The sequence below is a fragment of the Pagrus major genome, chromosome 5 (genome assembly GCF_040436345.1).
Source record: "Pagrus major chromosome 5, Pma_NU_1.0".
Lineage (NCBI taxonomy): Eukaryota > Metazoa > Chordata > Actinopteri > Spariformes > Sparidae > Pagrus > Pagrus major.
In genome coordinates this window covers 16,216,366-16,236,163 of record NC_133219.1, presented here as the reverse complement: position 1 = coordinate 16,236,163, position 19,798 = coordinate 16,216,366, and the positions used below count along the sequence as shown (strand labels likewise).

The following is a 19,798-nucleotide window of genomic DNA, read 5'->3' as shown; positions in this document are numbered from 1 at the left end:
ATCCGCCCGGATAGACGATAAAACCCGTCCAAAGAGTCCCTAATGCGCAGTGAGACACGCTGCTACCGTGAAATAAAGACCTGCTCCAAAACCACGAGGAGATCCAGGCAGCAGCGCCGCAGCATTTAGTACCAAGCAGTCAGAGCGGGAGACACAACCGCAGAGACACAGAGAAAGAAGTCAAAAAACTGGAGTCCAGATTTAACGTTTAGATGCAAAAGTTACACACAAACAGTCATTAACTCCTCTGCTGTCCTCCTGCAAACTCTGGCTACTGGATGCACCAGGACGCACTCCAAAGACCTGTGCGTAATGTGCGTAAAGGACACCAACTCTCTCGCTCACACACTCTTTCTCTCTTTCCGTCTGTCTCTCTGTGTCGTTCTCCCTCTCCATCCGTCCATCCATCCACGAGTTGGCGAGCGTATCGCCCCTGAGATGGTGACTCAAACGGTTTATTGTCATCCCTCTCTTTCGCTCCCTCCTCCTCTCTCTGGACTCTCGAGACATCCCAGCATGTCGGGAACGCGGCGGAGAGGAGCAGGAAGGAGAAGTAATGATGGATCGGTGTCCATTACGCACCAAACTTTGGCACGCGTCCCGGCGCATCCAAGTCGAGAGAAAAAGAGAGGAAGGAGACAGAGAGGACATGTGAAAAGATGAGAGAGTGACAGAGATTTAACTCCATAAAGTTTACTGAAACAGAATCTGTTTATTTGTGATATGTGTTGGAGAACAGTGAACCAAACCCGGAGCGTACCAACTGACAGCAGAACTGTCCTGGGACCAAAAACAATTCAGAAAGCTGCAGAAATATCACAAACCACTTGCCATAAAACCATCAGCAATATTAAACCCAATGTCTTAGGTGCGTATCTGTGCGATTTTGTGTTGGTGTGTGTGTGTGTCTGTTTGTGTGGTATAGCATAAAACAAAGATATTTGTCATCACTGCTGGTAACACACTGAGACATTCACACAGAGGCCTAGACTCGCACGCAGGGAAGCAAAGTGTGTGTGTGTGTGTGTGTCATTAGCATAGGGAACAACAGCTGCTTTCTCTGTCAAAGCGCTTGATGCTGAAGCCAAACACTGGACAATAAATACAGGGACAGAATGACAGGAACCAGTTTAACTTAAAAGTAGGGATTGTTTCCATCATGTCACTGGATTACAGTTATGTTACTGGGATACTTAAACTAGTGTGCCACTTGAGTAATTACAAACGTTTTCAGTAGTTAAAAGGTGTCACTTAACAAATAAATCAATTTCAATCAATCACAAATGTGTATTTATTTAAAGGGGTAATATGTAGTTTTGAAGAAATTCAAACTCAGAATTTTAATATTTACAATATTAATGAGGTTATAACTCAAACTCAGAAACATTTATCTTTTCCACAACTGAATAAACAAGCTGTTCTCAGAGGAAAATAAGGTCCCCAGAACACTGTTTGAAGCTAGAAAGGTGGCAGGGTCTGCCACATATAAACAAAGTAACAGAGTATGAAATTGTGTTGTCCTTTAAGGTCAGTTTGACACAAGATTTCAAACTTGATACACCAGGTGCTCTGTCTGTGGTGCTGAAGCTCCTGTGATGGGTTACATTGGTAGACACCACTCCCTGTGGTGAACATGAGAACTACAGGACCAAATTGTGAGCGTTATACCTTGATTTTGAGATACTGTAAGCAAAAAGAATGAAAATAACTAATTGTAACTTGCATATATAATTTGAAATGACACCTACCAATCAGAAACCGGTATTTCCTGAACCAGGGTATCAAAGCTCCTCTGTACTCTTTTTACAGGTTTTAGGACCACATATCACTTTTGCATCTACTTATTCTTGTATGGACGACACTGTTAAGTGTTACCGGTTGTATTTTGTTTCCCCATGCCCATTTTACATATGTTCTCTGTAGTTTTTCCAGTCTCATTCTTACCGATTGATCTGTATTTTCAGCTTTCTGATTTTGGTTCTTGACATCTAAATTTTGACATTTTTATATTGTGTGTAGCTTCCTGGTTATTATTTAAAATGGGATTAATTAATCTCTTGCAAATGGATTTAAGGACCAAATTCTTACCTTTACTGTATCTGCATGAACAAAATTAAATGCACAACTATGATGAAAACCACAGGAAGGTTTATTAGTATTTGTGTGATATGTATTCAAGTTTGGTAGAGCCGCCTGGTCGTCACCACAGAGCTGTTGTACCTGGTGAGAAATGGAGCAAAAAAAGATGTGATCACTTCCACAAGTTAATTTTATTCATGACTGATTTTTATCTCACAACATTCAATAAATCATCAGAAAAGTTAGTTAAAGGAATGCAAACTTGATTTTTCTTGATACACTTGGTTTATTTGCTGACACAACCTGAATGCAGCATCAATCTCTCAGGTGCTTCACCTGGAGAAGTGGGAGGAGTGATGAGCGGTCAGTCCTGTCTGATGGAGAGGAGCAGAAGAAGAAGAAGGAGATGAAGACGAGGAGGAGGAGGATGAAAAGGTGGAGCAGTGGGTGGTGTCCTGATTGTGGCAGAGACGCTCCCGACCACAAAAACACAGAGACTCCTCAAGAGGAACCACAGGGATCCCTGCCAGAGCTGCATTCTGACACGCACACACACACACACACACACACACACACACACACACACACACACACACACACACACACACACACACACACACACACACACACACACACACACAATTAATCGCTTTTCAGTTTTCAATGTGGTGCCTTTGTTTCCTTCCCTGGTATCTACCTTCATCAGGAGCCTCTGGTTCTTCATGTCCTGTTTCCATGGCATCACATACATTTTGGGGATCATGGGATGTCGTGCTGAAAACGTTGGGATGTGGGAGCTGGATCGCCTTGCAGGTAAATATGAGACTAAAGTTAGACAGTGTCAAACAACGTTGGCTTCATTATGTCCATCACTTGAAGCCCAAAAAAACTCTTCTTGTGTCCTTTTTAAAATGAAGTAATTTCAGAATTCTTGGATTTCAGATTTTGTTTTCATTGTTCTTTAGTTGCAAATGTTGCACTGTTGTACTTAGCTGAAGTAGCCAAAAAATAAAGCATATTGGAGAAGAGCAGTGAGGCTGTGTGTGCTGAAATTGAGATTTCACTGCTGTCAAAGTAATCAAACATTCATATTTAGCTAAAGGTCAAATTTGCATTTTCTTCTGTTGAGCCACAGACGTCTCCAGGTTTAAGAGAATCACAGCCAACAGATAAAAACAACAAACCACTGAGTTATTTAAACTGGAGTAAAAATGTTCCCATCACATCTGAATTCATTTTTAATGTGGTTTTGACAGTTTGCTTTTCAGTGAAAAAAATCAGAAACATTACTCACTCATGTTGGTGTGAGCTCCCTGCAGCAGCTGCCATGTTTGTTGACTGTCAGGGTCGCCTTAGAAACCTCCCAGTGCATGGTGGGTAGTGGGTAGGATTACAAGAAGACACTTTGGGAATCAATCAGTGAAGTGAAACTGACCAGGGTCTCATTTTGTTCTTCTTTTAATTGTCTTAGATTGGCTGTTATATCATTGAGGTTTCAATGTCTTCTTCAAACTCTCAGCAACAAATCAACTTCTTGAGGGCCTGTTTCATTCTCACTACATGTCTATTGTGTTGCATTTTAATGTGTGTGTGTTGGTTAATTAACATCTTTGTATTTTAGTTTGTGAGGCCGAAGCTAAATCCAACAGATAAAGACAGCAAAGTTATTCCTACTTAAAAATGTAATGAGCTTAATGTTAGCTCAGCAGAGTAGCAGCGACTGCCAGATCAGTTTATTGCTCTAGTTTGTTGTGGTTGAGCTTCTTTTAAATGATTTATTAAAATGTATTTAGGTGTAAATTAATGTGTTATATTGATTTCAAAGCTGAAAAAACAAACGGTGTTTGTTGATACTTTGATAACCTATCAGTTCTCTGTCTCCACGTTTTTCCAAACCTTTATGTTAATTCATTTTTTCTCGACTTCAGCTCTTCTGGAGTAACTGCTCCTACCTTTGTGTGGCGTGGTAGGCAATTTTTATTTTTTTCACAAGGTAGCAAAGTATCGACCCACCCTATGCTGCCGTTGATTGGCTAGTACTCGCTTCCTTCATTGATTGGGTTGGTTACGTTTAGGCATGAGGAGTAAGATTGGTTAGGATCAGGGTAAGCCAATCAGAGGTAGAGTTGGTCAGATCATGCCATTAGCTCCCTAGCCTCAATTTGTTCCCCAGATTGCACCTCTGTTTGAGAATGAAAATATTTATGATGTAATATTTTTCATACAAGTGATTAAAAGAGTCTTTGGGGAATAGAAAAATCCTACCATCCTACTGAAACCAAGAGTTTTAAACTGACATTCTGGGCTTCTCAAACATCACTGGTTAATAATTGTTTGATCTATTGACCTGAAACTATTCTTACATCAGAGGCACAAACTGGGGCAAAGTAACTCCCATATGACCTAAATAGCATAAAGTAAATGGTAGTAACTGTTAAACAGCAATAAATAAAATGTAACCTCGGGTGGCAGCATTTCAACACAGAATGTGGCAAATATATAACAAAGAGAAAACAAAAAGCAGAGACATAACAGCAAAAATAAAACTTTATTTCAAAATAAAACTCTATTCCCCAACAGAGGAAATAAAAGTTAAGACCTTCTAATTATAATTTCTAATATTTACAAATCACAGTCTGTAACAGTCAGTTGTATGATTCCCTGCTAGACAGTTCGTAATCAGAAGTCGCTTCAGGAAGTTTACACATGTGGGACAGCATGTCAAGTTGATACATCAATACATACAGTTAATTTAACCATCGTGAACAAAAAACAGTAAGTTTTAAAGCCACTTTATGAGATTACAGGGTTGTTAAGTCCCCGCAGTGGGAAAAGGTCTCACTCCTATATTGCGCTGTAGTTTTTATGCATTTCTATTCCACATCGGAAATGACAGTACGTAAAACTCTTAGGCAGCACGATGTAAACATGAGGAAAACCCAGTCAAGAGTTGTGTCTCTACACTATCTATGAAAACAATTCCAGCCAAGTCGGTGTGGGCTAAAGTCCAGAGCTGGTTTTCAGTCCAAAATGTCATCATGTAAACACATTTCTGTTTGCTATTTCAGTTGACCCAGAACATCAATGTGATCCGTCAGCGCTGAGAACTTAACCTTGATCTCTCAGATGCACTTTACTGTTAACACACGCAGGCCTGAGTGAATCCAATGTGACCAAAAATGTCCAACCTTTCACTGCTTTGTAAGTAAATGCAGCAACTGTAGCTAAAAGAAAATACAACAGAGAGAAAACTCTAATTACTGTGCTCCAAAGGTTAACTCTTGAAATGTCAGATTCTTTAAAATATTACAACTTTTGCTAAAAAAATACTGTTACAATATTAGATTTAAAATTCTACCAGGATGTTCGATTCCTGTTCAGGCGATGAAACGTTAATCACAGGTTGGTTTGTAATTACAGCTGGTAGAGCCACTCTGAAATCTTGTCTTTACTGACCTCCAGTTGTTTAACTCTCACCTCGCTGCAGTGATGTAGAGCTCTATCGTGTCAGTACACAATGACCTCATTGTTGGGTGTGGTTACACGTGAGATTTTCCAAAGTGAAACACTGCTCTTTAGTCCGGTGTTAAGTTACTTTCACCAGTATTTACTGTATCATCATTTTCCTGGCTTTCATATCAGTCCAATACATCTCAGCTTTGTCAGGTTCTTACATCCACTATAATAGACTATATATTTCCAGGTTATTTACAGAACTTCCCAGATAATATACTGGTTTCCAGCACGTTCAGCTAGCTTCATCCAGCAGTCTCTGCAGGTTCTTCTGTACCTGGAACAACAGACAACGTGTGTTAACTCCACACTGTAAGACACAAGATAATCCTTTATTAGTCACACAATGGGGGGAATTTGCATTATTACAGCAGCAAAGGGGATAGCAAAAATAGAGAGCAACAAATAAAACAGCAGTAATAAATAAGTAAAAAATATATAAAAATATAAGTAGAAAAGCAGTAGAATCAATATCAACAATATAGATAAGAAACAAGAACCTTAAAAGTATTTGCACTATTTACACTACCAAACACAGACATGAGATTGATATCAATCTTATCGTCATCATTAAATGTTGAACTATCCCTTTAGTTTCATGTTCATGGTGACATAAATTGTTGTTTTCTTTAGCTTTCTGTATTCTGTTTATTTATTAATTTATTGTTTGCTTCTTCTTTCACTTGATTAGCTAACTTGAGCTCCATCCTCCCTGTTGTTATTTGTCTCGGCCCCCTGAGGTTTATTTCTCCCCAGCTGCTTGTTTTTCTATCAGGCTCCTATTTTTCATATAGAAAATAACACATTTGCAGCTAGATCTAGTGGATACAGCCTCAATTACAATCTGATCCAATTTTGAGTCTTGATACATTTTTGCTGATGAGACTGTCGCCTGCTGCTCTGTGTCAGGAGACGAATGTCAGCCTGAAATGTTAATGTTGCCCAGACACACCAAGTGCAGACTGATGGATGAGAGACAAGCTCTTCTTACAGATGACGTCCACGCCGCTCTATGAACAGATCACTGACTATAAATGTTTGATTAATGGCAACAAGCTTCTGGTTACACTTTGCTCTCTGGAAACTGGCGAGGTGAAAACATCCCTAACACAAGTTTACCGACTGTCTGCTTTGCAATAATTGAGATTATGAAGCTGGAAAAAAAACTTTTTTGTTCAAGAAATCCCCAAATTTCTGCACTGGCAACTGTTTGTATTTCAAACCTGATAAACCAACAAGATTTCTTGGAAAATAGGGAGGTAATGGGTATACATTCTTCCTCTATCTTAAATGTTACATGGAAGACACACAAGTACAGACTGACCTTCTCCAGCTTCATCAGGTTGATAGTCAGCAGTTCAGAGAAAAGCTCTGTGTTCACGTCACTCCCCTGCAGGAAGTCATTTCTAGGAAAATCAAACAATAGAGGACAAAGTTTGAATATCTTCAGAAAAGATAGACATATCTGTAACCAACCAGGATCAATAACATAAAGAGCACAATCGTGTAATCTTGTATTTTGCAGTCCTCATGATCCACATTATAATACTGTGCCTCAAGGTACCTTTTGGCGTTAACACTTTGCTAGAAAACATCAGATCATTGTCACTTTGGAGGGAAACGAAACACTTGTGGCTGTAGTGTGAGCATTAATACTTTTATCTGTAATAACTAGTAGGTGCATGTAGAGAGCTGAAGTGAAAGTAGAATTTCCAGATTCTCTTCCTGACAAAAGAAACTACACTCAAAATCCCGCTGATGTTTGAGATCTCGCAAATAACAAATGAATTCAGCCTTGGAACAGAGCTGTTCTCACTGTGGCTCGCTCATTATTCAAAACTTTGAATAATGATGTTTATCAAGCTCTTTCAAACTGCTTTATGTGATCTCCACGATTTTCCAAGTGGTTTTCCTCGACTCTCTGAACAAGCTGAGTGAACTCACTCCTGGTGGGTTAACTCGCTGATGGAGCCGAGTGTCGTCAGTCTCTGCTCCAATGAGACGATCTTAAAGGCCAGGTAACAGGAAGACAGGACCAGGACACACACTCTGAGAAAACACACACATACTAGAAATGAAGATTGATGATGATTGATTGAATGAATGAATGAATGAATGAATGAATGAATTAACGAATGAATGAATGAATGAATGAATGAATGAATGAATGAATAGATGAATGAATGAATGAATGAATGAATAGCTGTAAACTCACAGAAACAGGTAGACAAACAGCACAGTGTTGAGAGAAAGTGGTTTGGCAGGCCTGCTGTCGGTCACCAGCTCCGAGCCTGGAAACAGATGAAATAACCAGTTTGTTAAACTGACATTAATCTGGAGGATTACAGACTTCATCAAAACCTCTCAGCTCCTTCATACTGTCTCCAACTGATACGCCAGACAGGACTATATCCGTACCAGTGGGGTGTGCGTCGTGCTGCTTGTTGTCTGAGCTCTGCTGGTTCTGATGCTGGTTCTTCACTTTGTGCTGATGGTCCACATGTTCAGGAGGAGCTGAGCTGTCTGTGTGCTTCACCACATCCAGAAACGGAGGAACAGGGAACCCTGCAGGATGGAAGAAACCATAAGAATTTAAACCCTTTTCAACCTGACTTTGAGCAGATATTTCATCCTGCTTGAGCAAGACACTGGCTTTGTTTTGGTATTGCCATCTAGCGGCGCCCTCAGTTTGGATCAGCCCTGGGAAACCTACAAGGAACTACAAGTGGCAACTGGTAAATGAACTCCACTGGAGACTAAGAAACAATGGCCATCTTTTCCCCCCCTTGTAGTTTAACAGTGGTTTGTGTCCTGCTGCTTTCCTTCCTCTACTCTTGATCTTTTCTCTTGAGCTTTTCTCAGGCAGTGTAATGAATAGTCCTCGATACCTAGTGCAATGCTGAATATGTGTCCCCGTTTCCGCTATTTTGAAAGCCTGAATGCATGTGTTTGTTAATTTAGTAAAAGCTGATTGATTTTTTTAATAGCTAGAGATAAGTATCATGAGACATATCCTAAAAAATATGAACCTTTGGTAATTATTTTTAGCTAACCTGTTTCTGATTGGTTGGTTGTGATACCTGCAATCTTCTCGTAGTCGTGGGTTTGGGAGTCAGAGCTGCTGCTCTCCTCCATCTCCTGCCTCCTCTGTCTGACTGCTCCATCAAGATCGCCGAAATCACCTGGAAAACTCTTCACAGATGCACAGACATCACGTCACTTTTTTTTTATTGACCGCCTAAAATCCAGTTTTTACATCCTGTTACATGTTTGTTAGGTGTAAGGATCACAAGTCAGAAGTATGTCTGAAGTTCAGTGGGTTAATAAATACATTAACATTTACATACAAAACATCAGACTGACTGGGAAGAACATCCAAAACCACATATTTTGTTATATAAGCAATACAAAAAGTGATGTGACTGGCTGAGTTATGCATATTATCAGTAGTACATCCATCATGTTGCACACTGTTGTGTTGTTTAAGTGATTTTGGGGAGGATGTTTCTGACCTACCAGAGGGAAGCGAGGCGGCAGAGGTGACCTCTGACCTCGGAAGCTGATCTCAGCTGAGGAGGGGATCGGACTGCTGCACGGACTCTTCTCCTGTACACCAACATACCACATACAATCAGATACAGCACATTTCGCAGCTCGAAAAAGTTTCAAAGTTTTGATTTAGATACAGCTGGGTGGTGTAAAAAGAGTATGTAGTGACATTAACGCCAGCACGGGTTTTATGTAACAATCAAACAAACACCGAGCTGTTTAAACATCTCAGTTGCCAGTTTATTTTTTATTTGGTTTAAACATCATTGTCATGTATCTCTGACTTTAGTTACTCGTGTTTGATTAAAGACAAAAAGCTCAAAGAATTCAATATTGTAAAAATATGCATTTAGGTTTTCTACTGGTGATCTTCTCACAGTAAGTAAGGAAAAGGTTATGGCTACATGTGAGAAGTCTGTCCTACCTCCAGATGAAAACAGACGGACATCAAGATCTTGTAGGTGTTGTCTCTGGACAGGAACGACACAAACATGTACTGCAACAGAAAACACAACTGTTTTACTGTCAAGTTTACAGGTTTTTTTGGTGTGTGACAAATATTTGGAGATGATAGCGTTGACTGGGTGCTAGTCCTCTAACGTGGCTCAGGAACTGACCAAAGTTATTAAACTGTACACTTATATAGACAGAAAATTAGCCCTTGCACGTTTGTGGTGTTGTTATGTTGGACGAATAAGCTCTGAAGCAAAAGGCGAATAATTCAGGTAATGAGTTTGATTTTAAAGGAGGAATTGCTGACAGTGTATGGAGCCAAGTGTCCATGTGTGAGCTATGAAATCATGATGAAACAGGGTCCTTCTCACCCTGTCGTTTGCGGTGGCGATCACCAGAGCATTTGGCACCAGGATGGCGGTTTTGGTCTTCTTGATGTGAGTGACGGACATCACCGGGATGGCAATCTGGGACAGACAAACCACCAGGATGATATAACATTTATTTCTCAGAACCAAAGTAAAATTAATTAAAACTGATTGCATTGGCATAAACCTATTGCAGCCTTATATGAGAGAAGACCTCCAGACACAGCAGCTCACTCCACCTCAAAACTTTATTGACTTTTGACCTTTAAAGGGGCTCTGTGGAACTGCTGTGTTGTGCTGGAAGTTAGCAGACTCCATGGCTGAACTGATGTTAGCTGCTGTTGCTCTCTGTTAGCTGATCAGAGAGATGCACTGGAGAACTTAAACATAACATAACATAAAATTACATCCTATGGAGTGTCACGGTGAATCCGACCTGAGTCCTTCACAAAGAAATCCACAGTCCAGCAGCTACAACTACATAACACATCATCCACAGGCTTGTATCGGTAACCGTGGGAGACGGGGAAGGTCTCATTTTTCACATAATGTTAAAAAACGCTCACATATGGCTAATAAAAAAGTGATTAGTTCATGTAAATTGCAAGACATTGTTACAGAGAGTCCTTTAAAAGAATGCCCCTGCTGCCTGAGTAGAAAAACGAGAAGTACAGTGCAGTAGTGCAGTATATGTGGCATTTTCTTTAGTCATCATTAGACATGAGTTGATACAAGACATCTCCTGAATAAGGGCTCCTAGGACACTAGCATCTGCATGTTAGTGGTTAGCATGGAAAATAAAGCAGCTTGACAGCTTGTTCCACAAGTAACCAGTAGGTACAAACTCTTCTGTCAAATTATTCTTGAAATATTTATCAAAGAACACTGATTTTTTTCTGATAAAGTCTGATATCCTTGGTCCTACAGTCCCTGAGGGAACATGATCCCTCACTGGCTTCCCACCCACTGAACCCACACAATGTTTGAACCTCATATTGTGTTTTGTTTGTTTGTTTTAATCTTCCTGTAATCTTGTTTATCACAAATAAGTTTGTTTAAACTGTGCTGACTTGTTGTGCTCTGGGAAATTAGATATCTGCAAACTCAAAGGACTATGGAAGTAAAATACAAAGTTCAATAAAATGATAAGAAGTTAAAAGAACGTCTTGTACTTGTTTCACCTCACTAACCTCCTCTTTTTCATGTTTACATGTTCTTGAGTGTCGAGTAGATGATCTACAAAATGTGTTTTGATAAAAAATACTGTTTCTTGTCATCTGTGCTCTCCGCTGACAGTTTTCTGTTAATAATTCAGGCCGACATCTCTCATCAAATCAAACCTGCTGCTGTTGGCACATCACTATTCACCACAAAGCTGTGATAACACTCAGCCTTCGTACATCATCAGAAAACGCATTCAATCTGTTACACTGAAGCCTGTGTTTGAGATACTGGCGTGGGACAGAAAGCTTAAGATTACACTTCAACAGCAATGTTGCGGCTCGATATTCCCAGCGACACACACAAAAAGTACACTCTGCCCCACTTTACGATACCTTTGTGTCTTTGCCAAACACCTTGGAGTGGAAGCAGATCCAGTGGTCAGATACAAACATTCGTCCCTGGTAGAGGATGTCTTTCTGTAGAGCACAGGTGTAACCTGACAAACAGGTAAAGAGCATCAGGTTGCTGAGGGAAAACTGCAAAACACTTCTTTTTTTAAAGTTTTAGTTCAATGGGGGGGAAAAGAAAAGACAAATACAGTGTTGGGATCCAAGAAAGATTGTGTTATGTTTTATTCACAATCAACCTGCAGCCATGTGCATCCTGTTTTAAGACTTCAAAAAACATGAACCTTTCTTTCAGGTCATCATCTAGTGTTTAAGGTATCAGATGTCCAACTATTATCTAATCCCTCATTCAGTATTTAAGGTGGAGAGGATAGTTGTGATCATTAAAGACTTACTCTGTCTGAGCTGCTCCTCTTTGCTGATTTCCTTAAATATTTTATGGTACTGGCAGTTGCTCTTAGAAAGCTGAAACACAGCACACAGCACACACACACACACACACACACACACACACACACACACACACACTTAGTGAGTTAGAATGCAGTAACATGGTCACACTGACTGCTGAATGATGCTTGTGTACGCATGGAAAACCCACTGGAACACACAATGTGAGTATTGATTATAACTGAGAAGCTATAAAAGTGGCTCAGACTTGGCAATGGTTAAGGTTTTGAATGTCCAATTTTTATTATTTTTTTACTAAAAATCATTAACATCAAATCTGCACATCAATATCAGTTACTGTGAAATAAAGGATCAATGGACAACTGGTATAAAAAAAAGGCCAGACAGCAGAAATGACATCTGATATCATTCAGCTGTAAAAACAGCTGCCTGATCGACCTCATGCTGTAATGTTTATAGGTGTAATAAAATACGTATCATAGTTTACTTAACGCTCACCTGGCTGTAGTGAGATTTCTTCCTCTCTAACTTGGGGTCTGATTCTGTCTGGACCTGTGTCAGCAGGGAGTGGTCAAAGGTCTTTGATCTGCAGGCAGAAAAATCCATTAACTTATTACACAACTGATATAAGATCAAATTAACAGTTATATTACACCTTACATAATGGCATATATTGTATATATATATATATATATATATATATATATATATATATATATATATATATATATATATATATATATATGTATATATATATATATATATATATATATATATATATATATATATATACACACACGCACACATATATATATATATATATATAATAAGCAGGTGACACTGTTGTTTACCTGACTAATGCTGGTTTCCTCCTGCCTGAGAGCTCCTGTTCCGGATCGGCATGTAGAGACTCACTGACCATCTTCTCATATCTCAGCCGCTCCTCCATGTTTTCTAAGTCTGAACTGCAGACAGAAAGAAAACAACAGTCTGACATGATGCAACATTATTCAAAATACTTCTTTTAGCAGCAACAGAAACAGCAAGAGATTAGAGAACGGATGCACAGTACATGGAAGGAAACATCAGGATCAATAGCATCTTAATTCTCAGTGAGGTAACTGAATCTTGTAGTGTATATAATTGAGGTTTAGTGTGGGTTTAAATCCATTCTCCACTTAATGATATCGGAGAAAATAAGAGTTATAAGAACTCAACTGAATCTTGTTAACAGCATGGTATTTTATAATAACATTAACCAACCGTTCACAAACCTTTCCCAGTGTTAAGACACTGTATGGAGACATACGGTAATGACAAATATAGATATTATAGTCTGACTCACAATGAGTTTTTGACACTGATACGTATATAGATATTTGAGTCCAATAATAGAATCAGCTGATGTTCCTTTTTTTTTAACCTAAACATATAATTGAATAAAAAAAAAAACATTTGATTGTTTGATTCTCCTATTTTCGTACACAAAATAATCTGAACTCTGCTCTCTGGTGGACAGACTATTTAATGGGGACATTTCTTCATGACCTTAAACATATCTTCGACATTTATTGTTCAAAGATATGCTTAAGGTCAAGAGACTTTACACAAAGATAAGGACTAATATTATCTTTTATAATCAAATGGCCTGTCGGCTGACCTAGCAGTTGATGTCGTTGTAACAACCATTTATTTTATTTTATTTTTTTATTTAAAAAAAACGGATTCATCGACTGGTTCTTTCAGCACTGACAATCATATCATAACAGCTATTACTTGAACTAATTTTACAACTTGCCAACATGTAAGTACTACTACTACTACTACTGGCATACTAACAGTACTATCACTACTATTACAACAACAACTTACACCATCATCTCCAGCATATTGCTTTAAATGTAAAAATCTTCTCTTTGAGTTGGTTTACAGTCACAAACTCACTGATAATCCCTGTCCTCACGCTTTGCAGTTCCTCTGTTTCCCTTCCTGGCATCTTCCTGCGAGGTCTGCCGGTTCACACACTGTTCTATCATCACGCTAAACAGTTTTTACCAACAAAAATACCCGTCTGTCTGTCTTCTGCCACGAGAACTGAGAGGCAGGGTGAGCTGACCCTGCAGCCTGATCCTCTGTTACTTCACCTGCCTGTGGGAGTGTCTGCTGGGCCTCCTAGTCTCTCGTGTCACAGCCAATCAGATAGCAGGACAGGGTGCAGTGTGTGTGTGTGTGTGTGAGAGAGAGCATTTAAACCTTTGATCAGTGACATGTTACCCAGCTTTGTTTAGAGAGTTTCATTTTGCCCTCTTTGACGTTGCAGTACACTTTAAAATCATGTCTTATTCTTTTCTGCTCTATTCACGTAAAACCTTGGCAGGTAGAAAAAGTTGAGATATTTGGTGTCAGTGAAACAAGGTGTTTTCCCATGTGGCCCCTTCTGGCTCAGTTTACATGGGAACTAAACTTTCTTCTCCTTCCTTTTCCGTTTTTACCTTTCATGGTTGCACAAACAGGTTGTAATCTGATCAGCTTCCCTTTGTTCATATACATTGTACCATTACAATTATATATATATTTAACTGCAGGATGGTCAGGCAAGTAAACATCTGTTGTATCACTTTGTACTGACGGCAGTCCTTTACCGTAACAGTTCAGTGAAATTATGAAATTGTGAGTTTTTGTTGGTTTTTGTCAGGCAAGTAGAGAAGTCAGTGCCAGATGCCTCCTGGTAGTTGTTGGTCATACACAACTACCGCTGATTACAGTGAAATGAAATGAAAATCCTCACAAAAGCTGTCATTATTCACTCTGGAGCAAAGAGGCCAAATACAAACACACACACACACTGAAAAGACAGAGAATAACGGCCTCTAACTGTGTGAAATCGTTGAATTCTCCCCGCAGATGTTTAGTTCCTGTGTAAATGTAGCTTGAATATGGATATATGATCCAGCTAGTATCCTGCTCCTGTGTGTGTGTGTGTGTGTGTGTAATCTGAGTTGAATGATATCAGCTGTGGGCCACTGGGCCACAATGACAGACAACAAACATGTTATGAAGTTTCTCGATCAGTGTTTATGTGTCATTCTCTCGTCATTTCAGCATTTCCTGACTCAGCCAGTTTATGTTGCACACACACACACACACACACACACACACACACACACACACACACACACACACACACACACACACACACACACACACAGACACACACACACACACACACACACACAGTGAACGAGTCATTTTGTAGGGGGTGTGATGCTTTAAAAAAAAGCATCCACCATTTTACAGCCACTTCTTTCACAATGTTAGCTCATGGGGAACAGTCTTTTTGAGCCCCTGTGCATCACCTGATATTGTAATTACAGTTTGGCCACTATGGAAAATTGTCTTCAAAGCACAGCACTGGTCCTGCAGGCTTTGTTTGGCATTATGGGCCTCGCTATATTGTTTTTTTGAGCCAGAAGTGACCATATTTGGATGCAAGGGTGGCGCTGCTGAAACCAGTCGGGATGCTCCCTGCTGGCCATTCAGCGTTGGCTTCACTTTCAGCCTAGGGAGCTTTGTCTATATTCTATAAAGTCAATAAGTGTGGAGCTACAGACAGAAAGTGGTTAGCATAGCTTAGCATGAAGACTGAAAGCACAGTTAGCCTGGCTCTGACCAAAGTGAAAAAATACACCTACTGTACCAACACGTCTATAGCTCACCCACTAATGATCTTTTGTATGTTTAACAGATTGTAAAAACATGGTTTGTGGTTTTTAACAGGGTTTTCCTGCTGAACAATTTCTAAGAACAGTGACTGTCTGTTATTATGGTGAGGTTAATTTTCAGATAAATGTTTGTACTTGTCAAATCTAAATCTAATTCTAACATCAACCTTTAGACCAAGACTGAACCCTTGAACCATCTTTTAAAGAAGTGGGTGAGACAAACCTTCAACAGTGTTATTGACTGCCAGATATTTTCTAGTATTTATTGTGTCCTTGTGTCAATTTCTCTCATGACTGACTCACACACACACACACACGCACACACTCGCACACACACACACACCAATATACCCACACGACATGCTGCACTTTGAAATACAAACAGTGTTGATTTGTTTGCCAAATCTTTTTCCCATCGGTCTTTCGTCGTTGTATTTTCAACATTGCTGAGTCATTTTTTTTTCTCATTTCCTTCATTACTTCGTGACGAGTATTGTATTGTCATTCTGTATATATTGCCGGTATTCTCATTTTTTTGTCACCGTGTTCTTTATGTGTGTCTTCATTTCTTATTTACTCCAAATAAATAATGTATTACACATTTCTTTGAAATACAATAATTACTATTTAATGCTACAACAGCCAGTGCTGGACACCTGCTGTGGAAAAGAAATTTGAAATGTCATCCACTTTAGTTGCTTGGACTCATTCTGTTTAAGATGTTGTGACATGAATAATCATTCCTGCAGACTGAGTCTTCTGCACACATGTTGTGGTGTGTAAACAGAGACTAGATGCCCTTTGAAACACAAACACAAACTGTATGAACTGCAGCTCGGGATGGAAATAAAGAATTAGACTCTATTTTAACCATTTCCAAGAGATCTTTCCCCAAAGTTGGAAACAGAAATGCAGTCCTGAAATGCAGTGTGTTTGTGTGGGAGAGAGAGAGTATCTATGTGGGTGAAGTTGGGAGGTGGGGGAATCAAGAACATTTTTATCTGCAAAATGGGAGCCTGAGGGAAAAAGTTTGGGAACCACTGTCCTATAAATTATGAATGTGTTTCTTTCATGGCAGTGGAACAGGCAGCATGAGCTGCAAAGAGAAGCTCAGGTCAAACTGGGTTTACTGGACACTTTTGAGACTGACTGTAATCTGCAGAATGACAGGCCTAGAAATGTGCTAGGTAATGTGGAGTCTCACTGCATATGTGAAAAAAAATGTCGAAACCTTTTGTGGTCCCAGAGGAAGCTGAGTGAAGTCTGATATATGTCCTCAAGTGATGTCACATGTATCTGTGTCCGTTGGGTCGGAAGACTACAAGTTTGAAAATGAAAAGATCTGGAGCTGTGGGGTTTGAAAGAAGTCAGCTCACCAAGCCTCTGTAGCTCGCTAATCATCTCTGCTGCAGGCTCCAGGCGACGTTAGCTGCTACTAGCAAAACACACCCCAATCTCTGACCGAACTGTTGCACTGTGGGTAATGTAGGCACCAGGTTTTGATTAGAAAAATGCATGTAATAAAATACCCATTTCCCATCAAATTAGCTCTTGTTCTTGAACCGGTTTCGTTCAAGATTCTGGTGTTATCAAGCGGACTAGCCCGTGTTTCCACTGGTGTGGAGCGGAGCCATTTTACTACCCTGGTTTCACTTCAGGTCAAGGAAAACCTGCTATTGTTGGTTCAAGCTGGGAGCCAACCTGGTTCTGAAACAGTTACATTTTGGTCAAAATGCTCCAAATGGTGAACAGGAACTGGACGGGTTCCATGCTGTTGGCGAAGGGGTGAAAGAGACAATATCTCTGGTTCTGCTGCATCAATTTTGGTGCAATTGTGTGGCATTCATGGTGAAGTAGCCTGCTCATTTAAGACTACAAACAACAAATTTCAACACTCTCCTATTTCTATTCAAAGAGAACAAACGCTGTTGGGATTAGATTTCTAGACCTCAATTCTGAGGCCGATCTCACTTTTACAAAACACTGAAGTTTTCACAGATAACAATTTCAACAAAAGGTTTTCTTACCGGTGATAATGATGTCCAGTTGTGTTGAACGCAGTACAGTGAGATTTGGACATTGTGTTCTTCCTTTTCAATAGCAACGAGTTGTCTGCGCTGTAGCTCATTGCAGCGATGGGATCATTGGCTGACACTTTGTCACAGCTTCTCTGAGGCGTATCAGATTAATTCACTGTGACATGTGGTAGATTGCGATTCGAATGAACCCACCTTCTACCTCACTGTGTTTCCAGGCAGTTCAGCCGTCCATGTCGCATTGCTTTGGAGTATTTCCTTCGTATTTGTACCTCACTTTTTTCCCTCACTATATATTGGTGAGGTAAAAAGTGACACGCCTCCAAAACCCCAGCAAAATAAACATGATATTACTGTGTGTGACTGTGTACAGTGGCTCTGTTTGCTTGGTTTGATGACAGTACAGTGTCCAACAGCCATATACTGTAGACATATCACTGAACCCTCTTCCTCCTGCTGCCCCAAATCTCTTATCAGTGACTCTGGTCAATGATGGATGAGCTGTGTGTGTTTGCACTTTCACGGCAAAGGATTTTGTTAAATTTTAGAGGGGGCCCTCCAAAACATTGGGAGAGATACCCCCCCCCCGGAGGTATAATGTTGGTTTGTGATGCACGATTCTTATTATCTTTAATGATACTTGATTTTGTGCACATATTAAGTTGGCTGTCTCCTCATCTTTGGATGCAGCTAAGACAGTTTATCCAGCAGATGACACAATATAATATTGGTATTTTACTTGGATATGATAAAATAGATACGCGTCATATGAACATTTGCATTACACCTGTTGTATCACCTTCACATTACATGTACATGAGCTGACATTCAGAACAAGAGGAGGAGGGAATGGCGGTAATATGACAGCTGAGACAGCTGCCAAGCGAGACACCACTGTTCAAGATGATGTTTCAACATTCCTAAGCATGAAACCACTGGATGTTTTTAACAAGACATAGGGACATTTCAGCCATATTTGTGGCAACAGAACCAGGTAAGCTAAAACACGTATGTGTCACAGGCTACATACCATATTGACATTTGTACAAAACGTGCCATATCACGTCATCAATCAGGTTGTAGAGTGGATGGCGGTGGAGTAACAGTTGACAAGGCTTTCAAACTGGCGACTGCAGTTCGAGTCTGATTTTCGGCATTTGTAAGTGGGAAACCACTGGGTATTTTTAAGGAGACCTGGGGACATTTCCAGCTGTGTTAAGGGTGACCAAATATATAAATATACAAAAATATTTTCCAAGGGAAGTCTGGCCATCTCTGGCTGTGTTTGCGGCGACAAAACTGTGTGTTTTTAAGGCAAACCATGATGTTTTCCTATGCATAACCAAGTTGATTTTCTGCCTTAACCTAACCAGAGAGAAATAGTAAATAGAACCCAAACAAACATTGTTGCAACACAAAGAAACGTAAAGCTATAACTTATCTGTGGTTTTGCAGAAACGTACTTAGCTTACATTGATTCTAGCAATTTTGTTGGCCTAAACCTAACAAGACCTTAAGCACAACATTGTCTCAACATGAAATTAGGAAAAGGAACCTTAAGAAACCAAAAATTACTGCATAAAGACATAACGTTTCAATGTATGTGTGGAAAATGTAAATTGCCAACATTTTTTCTGCCGTTGACAGTTATGTGTCCTTAAACAAGGTCCAAGCCAAAAGCGTTCTGAGTATTGGCACAAAAACTGGCTCTCAGACTAAAAATATTGATATGTCAGCCTCTTCCTTCACAGACTCACAATGGACATCATTTCCATCCTGTCAAGAGCTTCTCTAAAACCAAAAACTTCCAATAAAATCTGCGTCTAATTCTTTCAGAACAACTTTCTTCACAGTAACACTGCTCACTGCTAAATACTTACTGTTATGTGCAGTCTAATTTCATTTTAATTTGCCCAGTGTCTCCAGGATGATTAAATAGTCTGTCATCAAATGTCTTTCCACACTCTGTGGGCTCCTGGTGTATTTATTGCGTTACTCTAAATTGTCATTTGTCTACATTTACTCCCCTTGTCCCTTTAAGAGACTCTGATAATGAATTTCATTCTGTGTTGACTCTTCAGGTTTGCAAGACATTA

At 39.7% G+C, this 19,798-nt stretch overlaps 1 protein-coding gene across 5 annotated transcripts; it reads right to left on the bottom strand.

Moving 5' to 3' along the window:
* Positions 1–4,608: 4,608 nt before the first annotated feature.
* gramd2b (GRAM domain-containing protein 2B) lies at positions 4,609–17,889 on the bottom strand. Of its 5 annotated transcripts, none has more exons than XM_073465598.1 (14): positions 17,694–17,889; positions 12,796–12,909; positions 12,443–12,530; positions 11,929–11,998; positions 11,519–11,622; positions 9,966–10,061; positions 9,566–9,637; positions 9,109–9,198; positions 8,646–8,784; positions 8,011–8,157; positions 7,808–7,883; positions 7,537–7,641; positions 6,917–6,998; positions 4,609–5,869 (listed from the first exon to the last, which is right to left on the bottom strand). In XM_073465598.1, exons 1-14 carry the CDS (start codon positions 17,792–17,794, stop codon positions 5,828–5,830), a joined length of 1,326 nt encoding a protein of 441 aa, XP_073321699.1. In that variant the 5' UTR covers positions 17,795–17,889; the 3' UTR covers positions 4,609–5,827. The 5 variants fall into 5 exon arrangements, with proteins under 5 accessions (XP_073321699.1, XP_073321703.1, XP_073321702.1 ...); XM_073465602.1 differs by lacking the exon at positions 17,694–17,889 and adding an exon at positions 13,889–14,078 and having other exon boundaries at positions 8,673–8,784; XM_073465601.1 differs by having other exon boundaries at positions 5,666–5,869; positions 8,673–8,784.
* Between the last annotated feature and the right edge of the window lie 1,909 nt (positions 17,890–19,798).